Here is an 8731-nt window from a genome sequence, read left to right on the forward strand (position 1 = left end):
TCACCCCCCCACGTTTGATTGGTCGGTGGGGTGGTGACGCGGTGGTGACGTGGGGGGTACCCGAGGTTGCACGTTGGCTGTGGCAGAGGGGAGCGCACATAAACAAAGGCACATTGCGGGGACAAGGGGACACTCCGGCCGCTTCCCTTCACCCTGCGCCACGCTGCTGCCACCCGGCTTCTTTCTTCCCCTCTTTTTTTTTCCCCCCCCTCCCCTTTTCCCCATCCCCACCCCCCCAAACATTTCTTCCCTCCCCATCCCCTCCTCCACCCCCCCTTCCACTCTCGACGTGTCGCGACAGGTCGGTGTTGGATGCATGCGTTGGTCTCGGCTCTCCGGTGAGTCCCCACGCGCGGACATCACCCCCCAACCCCACCTCCCCACCGCCACCAACACCCCACCAAAAAACCCCTCACATCGCACCCGGGGGGTGGGCTCCGCGCTCCGGACCCACCCGTGGGGTTGTCACGGCGATTTGCCGGCTCCTCTGGGTGACAAAACGCGTGGGTGCTGCCGGTGTCACCCTGCATAGGTGTCACCCGCTGTGTGCCCCCGGGGTGGGCAAACCCGGGCTCTCGCCGTTACCCGTGGAAATGGAAAAAACCGAACCGGCTTCTTTTGCCGCAAAAAACGGGGTATCGGAGGGATAAACGGGAGCAGGAGACGAGTGACAGCCCGCCCGTGGAAAGTTTTCTGCCCGGTTAAAATCCCCCAGACCGAGATCGGGTCCTCGGGGGGCTCTTGGGATGCTGCGGGAGCGCTCCCGCTGCCCCGCGGGTTGAAGGGCAGGGTCCGTCGGGCTGCGTACTGCCCGCGCCCCTCTGCCGGTCCCGGGACGGCGTTTGTCAGGCTCGGAACGGGATTTGTCGGGCTCCGAAAAGGGTTTGTCAAGCTCGAAACAGGGTTTAGTGGGCTTTGGAAAGAATCTCCCTGTCTCGGAACTGGGTCTATCGGGATCGGAATAGAATATACCAGGCTCTGTGTTGCCCTTTCCCCGCCGCCAGACCTGGGACAGGGCGCGCCGGTGCCGAGACAGCATCCGCCGGTCCCGGTACTGTCCTTTTCCCGACGCTGGCACCGGGACAGGGTCCGCCGGGCTCAGAACAGCATCCGCCGGTCCCGGTCCTCGCCCCGCCGCCGGTGCCAGGACAGGATCCGCCGGGCTCGGAATAGCATCCTCCGGTCCCGGTGCTGCCCTTTCCGCACCGAAGGTGCCGGCATAGGATCCGCTGGTGCTGGGACAGGATCCGCCGGGCTCGGAATAGCATCCCACGGTCCTGGTGCTGCTCTTTCCCCATCGCCGGTTCCGGGACAGGGTCCGCCGGTGCTGGGACAGGATCCGCCGGGCTCGGATTAGCATCCTCCGGTGCTGGTGCTGCCCTTTCCCCGCCGCCGGTGCTGGGACAGGTTGCAGCCCTCGCCCCGCCGGTGCCGGGCCAGCTGGCAGAGCCGGGCTGTGTGTGTGTTGCAGCCGGTGCGACGGGCAGGCTGGAGCCCTCCTCCTCCTCCTGCTAAACCCGCGGAACCTGCTCTCTCCGTCCCGCTCCGACGCTGTCCGCCCTCCGCTCCCCGGCTGAAGGTGGGTGCGGGACAAGGAAGGGGTCTGGCGGGAGGGCTCCGGCGGGGCGGGTCGGGTCGGGGCTGTGTGGGGCTCGGGGGGCAGCGCGGTGGTGCGGGCCGAGTCTATATGACCCTGTTTCGTTGCAGCCATGCCCTGCGTTCAGGCGCAGTATGGGTCCTCGCCCCAAGGAGCCAGCCCGGCCTCCCAGAGCTACGGTTACCACTCCTCGGGGGAGTACAGCTCCGACTTCCTAACCCCGGAGTTTGTCAAGTTTAGCATGGACCTCACCAACACTGAAATCACTGCCACCACTTCTCTCCCCAGCTTCAGTACCTTTATGGACAACTACAACACCAGCTACGACGTGAAGCCACCTTGCTTGTACCAAATGCCCCTGTCGGGACAGCAGTCCTCCATTAAGGTGGAAGATATTCAGATGCACGGCTACCAGCAGCACGGTCACCTGCCCCCTCCCCAGTCCGAGGAGATGATGTCCCACTCGGGCTCCGTCTACTACAAGCCCTCATCGCCCCCGACCCCCTCCACGCCCGGCTTCCAGGTGCAGCACGGCCCCGTGTGGGACGAGCCCGGCTCCCTCCACAACTTCCACCCCAACTACGTGGCCACCACGCACATGATCGAGCAGCGCAAAACGCCCGTCTCCCGCCTCTCCCTCTTCTCCTTCAAGCAGTCGCCCCCCGGCACCCCCGTTTCCAGTTGCCAGATGCGCTTTGATGGCCCCCTTCACGTCCCTATCAACCCCGAGCCTGCCGGGGGCCACCACGCCGTGGACGGCCAGGCCTTCGCTGTCCCCAACCCCATCCGCAAGCAGCCCTCCATGGCCTTCCCCGGCCTGCAGCTGGGCCACGCTCCGCAGCTGCTAGACAGCCAGGTCCCCTCGCCCCCATCGCGGGGGTCCCCCTCCAACGAGGGGCTCTGCGCCGTCTGCGGGGACAACGCTGCCTGCCAGCACTACGGCGTCCGCACCTGCGAGGGCTGCAAGGGCTTCTTCAAGGTGAGTGGGAAGTGGGCAGCGTGGTGGGCAGTGGGAAGAGCGGCAGGCAGGGTGGTGGGCAGTGGGCAGGGTGGTGAGAATGGTAGTAGGCAGCAGGCAGAGCAGCAGACAGGTTGGTGGGCAGTGGGCAGAGTGGTGAGAAGAGTGGTGGGCAGCATGCAGAGAAGCAGGCAGGGTGGTGGGCAGTGGGCAGGGTGGTGAGAAGAGTGGTGGGCAGCAGGCAGGGTGGTTGGCACCGAAGAGGAGAGCAGGCAGGGTGGTGGGGAGCAAGTGGCAGGCAGAATAGCAAACAGCGCAGAGGACAGTGGGCAGGGTGGTGGGCAGCTGGCAGGGTGTTTGGTGGGGTGGTGGACCGCAGGCAGCAAGCAGCGGAGAGGGTGGCAGGCAGGGAAGAAGGCAGTGGGCAGCATGGTGGGCTGTGTGGCAGGCAGGAGGGTGGGCAGCAGGGTGGATGACAGGCAGGGTGGTGGGCAGTGGGCAGACAAGGGGGCAAGGCAGAGGACAGTGCCCAGGGTGTCGGGTATCGGGCAGGGTATTGAACAAGGCAGCAGCCAAGGGGGGCAGGCAGGGCAGAGGACAGCGGCCAGCAGACACGGCAGTGGGTACGGCGGTGGGCAGCGGGAAGAGAGACCGGCAGGGTAGTGGACAGCGGGCAGGGCAGAGGAGAACAGGCAGGGCGGTGGGCAGCGGGCAAGGGCGGCAGGGGGGAGCCGGCGGGTGGCGAGGAGCCGCATTCCCCTTCAGATGGAAATTGGTTAGGACAGAGAGCTGTGTCTGAGCTAACCAAGTGGAACAGAATTCCCTGTGGTAAAATTAAGTGATCTCTTTATTTCCCCATCCTGATTGAATAATCTGATCATTTTAAATAGAGAAGGTCTCCAAGGAATGTAAATAATATGAATGCCCACGGATTTGTATTTACCCAGCCTCTCCTGCCCTCCTCTTGGCATATCAAACACGGCCAGGAGCCGGGAGGTTAGCTCCAGTGGTAACGCTGGCAATTTGCTCCTGTTAAATGCTCTGGAAAAAAAAAATAGAAGGGAAAAAAATTAGAAAGGAAAAAAATAGAAAGAAAAAAATTAGAAAGAAGAAAGGGAAGTAAAAAAGAGAAAGAGGAAAGAAAGAGAAAAAAATGCAAAGAAAAAGGGAAGCAAAGAAAGAAAACAAGAAGAAATAGAAGGGGGGAAAGAAAGAAAATAAAAAATAGGGGAAAGGGGGAAAGAGAAAAGGAAAGAAAAAATAGAAAAATGAAAGAAAGAAGAAAGGGAAAAGAAGGAAGTGAGGGGAAAAAAGGGAAATGAAGAAGGGGAAACGAAAGAGAGGGAAAAAGGAAGAAAGAAAAAAGTAAGGAAGGGAAAAAAGAAAGGGGAAAAATAAAGTGGAAAAATAAATTAAAAAACACGGGGGAGAAAAGAAAGAAAGAAAAAAGGAAAGGGGAAAATAAAGAACTAAATGGATGCAAAGGGAAAAAAAGGAAATAAAGAAAGGAAAACCAAGAAAGAAAGGGGGAAAGAAGCAAAGTAGAAAAGAAAAAAGTAAAGGGGGGAAAATAAAGGGGAAACGGGAAAAAAGAAAGGAAGAAATGAAGGGGAAAAGAAGGAAAGAAAAGGAAGAATAAAGGAATAAAGGAGAAAACAGAAAGTGAAACAGAACTAAATAAAGGGGTAGAAGAGGAAAGAAAGGGGAATAGGAAGAAATAAAGGGGACCAAGAAATAAGGGGCAAAATAAAAGAATAGAAAGAAAGGGAAATGGGAAAGGAAAGAATGCAAGGGAAAAGGAGTGGAAGAGGATAAGAAAGAAAGAAGGGAAAAGGAGGAAAGAAAAAGAAAAAGAATGAAGGAATTGGAAAAAGGGGGAAAGAGGGAAAGGAACGGAAAAGAAGAAACGGGGGAAAGTAGGAAAAAGAAGGAAAGAAAGGGAAAAAGAAGGAAAGAAAGGAGAAAAGAAGAGAAGGCGTCAGAAAAGAGGAAAGGATAGAAAGCAGGAGGGGAAGTTAAAGAAAAGGAGGGCAAGGGAAACAGCCAGGCAAGAGGAGCGGGCGCGGGGCTGCGGGGCTGCGGGGCTGGGGATCTCGCCCCGCGGCGCTGCCGCAGCCCCTGCGCTGAGCCCGGCGGTGCCGCCCCCGGTGCCCCCCGCCGTGTCCCTCCGGTGTCCCCGCAGCGCACGGTGCAGAAGAACGCCAAGTACGTGTGCCTGGCCAACAAGAACTGCCCGGTGGACAAGCGCCGGCGCAACCGCTGCCAGTACTGCCGCTTCCAGAAGTGCCTGGCCGTCGGCATGGTGAAGGAGGGTGAGTGCCGAGCGGAGCCGGGCTAAGCCGGGCCAAGTCGGGCCGGACCAAGCCGAACCGGGCCAGGTCTAGCAGAGCCGAGCCGGGTCAAGCCGAGCTGTCTTAAGCCAGTGGTGATGCCCACTGATGCCCATGCTAATTCCCGCTGATGCCCGTGCTGATTCCCGTGCTAATTTCCCCGCTGATGCCCTGCTGATGCCCATTGATGCCCTTGCTGATTCCGGTACTAATTGCCGCTGGTGCCCGTGCTAATGCCCGTACCCATGCTCTCTAATGCCTGTGCTAATTGCCCATGCTAATTTCAGCTGATGCCCGTGCTGTTGCCCGTGCTGATGCCCACTAATGCCCCTGCTAATGCGCACTGTTACCCATGCTAATGCCCGCGCTGATTCCCATGCTGATGCCCGCTGATGCCCGTTTCCTTGCAGTGGTGCGCACAGACAGCCTCAAAGGCCGGAGGGGTCGTTTGCCATCCAAACCGAAGAGCCCCCAGGAGCCCTCTCCCCCCTCGCCCCCGGTGAGTCTGATCAGTGCGCTGGTGAGAGCCCATGTCGACTCCAACCCGGCTATGACCAGCCTGGACTATTCCAGGGTAAGCTGGACCGTAAGCTCGCGGAGGGACCCCCACAGATGTTCCCGCTGCACCCCCGGGGATGGTGGGGACCTGCCGCCCCCCGCCTCTAGCCCCGCTTCGGTGGGGAGAGGCGAGGCTAAGCCGGGCCAGGGGGCTCCGAGCGGGGCTGGCCCCAGCCCGCGGGGGGTGCTTCTGGGTACCCGCGGAGCGGAAAGCCCCAGCGCCCTTCCTAATGAATGGAGTTAATTGAGTTAATTGCTCCCCTCCCCTCCAAGTGTCCCATTTCGTGACTGGTCAGGGACAGATCTGTCACAGAACCATCCAGGCTGGACGGGACCGCTGAGATCCATCAGGTCTAACCTTTTAATTGTCACCCGGCCAGCAGCGGGGTGACCGATGTCACGGGTTAGGGACTTTGGAGAGCCCCTCATTAAGCGTTTTCTGTAATGAATTTACAGTTCCAGGCTAACCCCGAGTACCAGCTGAGCGGGGACGACACCCAGCACATCCAGCAGTTCTACGATCTCCTGACCGGCTCCATGGAGATCATCCGAGGGTGGGCAGAGAAAATCCCCGGCTTCACCGACCTCCCCAAAACGGACCAGGACCTGCTCTTCGAGTCCGCCTTCCTGGAGCTCTTCGTGCTGCGCCTGGCCTACAGGTGAGGGGCCGGGGCCCCGGGGACCCCCGGGGGGGCGCGGCGGGGTCGGCTCCCTTCAAGGTCCGCTGAGCTGCCTTTTATTAACTCCTCGGTAATTAGGTGCCTCTTAAATCCTTCAGTTATTGCTCCTCCAGTAATTAGTTGTTTAGCTTTTCTCCCCCCTCCCTTCTCTTTTCCTTCCCCCCCATCTGCCACAATCTTTCCCTTATCTTTCCTTTTCTCTGTTTTTATTTACTTTATTTTTCTTGCTCACATTCTCTCCCTGCATTCCCCCCTTTTCCACCTTTCTCTCCCCTTTTCCCTTCTAATCTCCTCTTCTTTCTTCCCCCCACCCTTCTCTTTCTAAAGGTCTTTTTCAACCAAAACGATTCTATGATTCTATTCTACGATTCTTTCTTTTCCTCCTTTCTCTTTCCTTCCTTTTCTTTCTTTCCCTCCTTCCTTTTCCTCCTTTCTTTCCCTCCTACTTTCTTTTCCTTCTTTTTCTTTTCCTTCCTGTTTCTCTCCTTCTCTTTTCCTGTTTCCCTCCTTTCGTTTCCTATTTCTCACTTCCTCTTCTTTCTCTTTTCCTTTCTCTTTCTCCTTCCTTTCCTACTCTTTCTTTTCCTTCTTTTTCTTTTCCTTCCTGTTTCTCTCCTTCTCTTTCCCTCTTTTCCTCTTCTCTTTTCCTATTTCTCATTCATCCTCTTCTCTCTCATTTCCTCTTTCCCTCTTTTACCCCCTTTTCCTACTCCTTCTTTTCCTTCTTTTTCTTCCTCTGTTTCTCTCCTTCTCTTTTCCTAATCTTTCTTTTCCTTACATTTCTTTTCTTCCCCTGTTTCTCTCCTTCTCTTTTCCTATCTTTCTTTTCCTTACATTTCTTTTTTTCCTCTGTTTCTCTCCTTCTCCTTCTCTCTTTTCCTCCTTTCTTTTCCTATTTCTCACTTCATCCTATTCTTTCTCTTGTCCTCTTTCTTTTCTTTCTTTTCCTACTCTTTCTCCACCCTCTTTTTCTTTTTATTTTCTTCTTTCTTCTTTTTATTCTTCTTTCTCTCAATTTTTCCTCTTTATCTTTTTCTCCTATTTTCTTGTTTTTCCTTCTTTCTCTTTTCCTCCCTCTCTTCCCCACCACCCCTTCTTTCTCTTTTCGTCCCTCTCTTTCTCCTCTCCCCTCTTCCCTTTCTCTTTTCCTCCCTTCTCTTTTCTTCTTCTCTCTCTTTTCCTCTTCCCATCTCATTTCCCCCGTCTTGCCCACCCCTCCATCCGTTCATTTTGGGGCTGTCACCTTCCTTCCAGGTCCAACCCGGCGGAGGGCAAGCTCATCTTCTGCAACGGGGTGGTCCTGCACCGGCTGCAGTGCGTCCGCGGCTTCGGCGAGTGGATCGATTCCATTGTTGAGTTTTCCTCCAACTTGCAGAACATGAACATCGACATCTCTGCCTTCTCCTGCATCGCTGCCCTGGCCATGGTCACAGGTCAGTGTCCCCTTTACCCCCATACCCCTTTTCTTTTTTATACCACAGCTGCCCCCCTGCGCCCCCCCAACCTCCACGCCAACCCTGTAACCTTCCGCATCCTTCTCTCTTTTCCCAGAGAGGCACGGGTTGAAGGAACCCAAGAGGGTGGAAGAACTTCAGAACAAGATTGTCAATTGTCTCAAAGACCATGTGACTTTTAACAACGGGGGGCTCAACCGCCCCAACTATTTGTCCAAACTCTTGGGGAAGCTCCCCGAACTCCGCACGCTTTGCACGCAGGGGCTGCAGCGCATTTTCTACCTGAAACTGGAAGACTTGGTGCCACCGCCAGCAATAATCGACAAACTTTTCCTGGACACTTTACCTTTCTAAAGACTTCTTCCCTCTGCTCTTCCTGCTGAACCGAAGAGAAACTTGGGCCTGTCTGAAGGGGAACCCGGCTGGGCCTAAGGGCAGCACCCACGGGTGCCAACTTGCCCACCCCCACCCCCACCCCAGCGTCGCCAACCCGCAGGCAGAGCGTGATCACAAACGGGCATTTTTGGGGGGCTCTGGGGCATCGTCGCGGATGCAGCTCACGGACCAACACAAACACCATGGTATCAACCTTTTTCTTATCAGCTTATCAATGAGTTAGTGATTTTAAGGACTTGTGATTAAGGGGGTGAACCTCTCCTGCCGCCCAGCTCAAGCTGGTGCACGGTGACAAACACAAGCGTTAAGGTGACCCACGAGCCCCGCTCCCCTCCCCCCCACCTTTTTCCCTCCCTAAAAAGTTTTCTGCTGTAAAAGAAAGCTGTAATATATCCAACCCCACCTTTCCCCCCCCTCCCCCACCCTTCCCCACCTCTCCCCCCATCCCTAAATGTTGCGTGGGTGGCATGTCAGGAAAAGAAAGCATTTTTATCAGAGGCAATTTGGGGCTTTGGAGCGATTTTATTCTGTGCCTGCTCGCGGAGAAACGGATTCCGAGGAGGAGCGAAAGAGCGGAGAGCAAAACAAAACAAAAAATCCAATGAAGGGAAGACAAAAAAAAAACCCAAACAAAACCAAACCCCAACAACAAACAAAACAAATAAAGAGAAAGGAGAACAAATCTCTCCCCCTCCCAGGAAAGCATGAGAGTCCTGGGGTGATGCTGTTATAGGCACTTGCTATTTCAGTGATGTCTA

At 55.9% G+C, this 8731-nt stretch overlaps 1 protein-coding gene across 4 annotated transcripts; it reads left to right on the plus strand.

Annotated features, from left to right (window-relative positions):
* Nucleotides 1–222: 222 nt before the first annotated feature.
* Nucleotides 223–8299, plus strand: NR4A2 (nuclear receptor subfamily 4 group A member 2). 4 transcript variants are annotated; one of them, XM_054177514.1, is made up of 8 exons: nucleotides 223–338; nucleotides 1708–2120; nucleotides 2253–2576; nucleotides 4738–4867; nucleotides 5296–5459; nucleotides 5900–6102; nucleotides 7378–7556; nucleotides 7675–8299. In XM_054177514.1, the coding sequence occupies exons 1-8, from the start codon at nucleotides 317–319 to the stop codon at nucleotides 7929–7931; spliced, it is 1692 nt and encodes a 563-aa protein (XP_054033489.1). In that variant the 5' UTR covers nucleotides 223–316; the 3' UTR covers nucleotides 7932–8299. The 4 variants fall into 4 exon arrangements, with proteins under 4 accessions (XP_054033489.1, XP_054033471.1, XP_054033482.1 ...); XM_054177507.1 differs by adding an exon at nucleotides 1472–1579 and having other exon boundaries at nucleotides 234–338; nucleotides 1708–2576; XM_054177496.1 differs by having other exon boundaries at nucleotides 1708–2576.
* The last annotated feature ends 432 nt before the right edge of the window (nucleotides 8300–8731 follow it).

The sequence above is a fragment of the Dryobates pubescens genome, chromosome 2 (genome assembly GCF_014839835.1).
Source record: "Dryobates pubescens isolate bDryPub1 chromosome 2, bDryPub1.pri, whole genome shotgun sequence".
NCBI lineage: Eukaryota > Metazoa > Chordata > Aves > Piciformes > Picidae > Dryobates > Dryobates pubescens.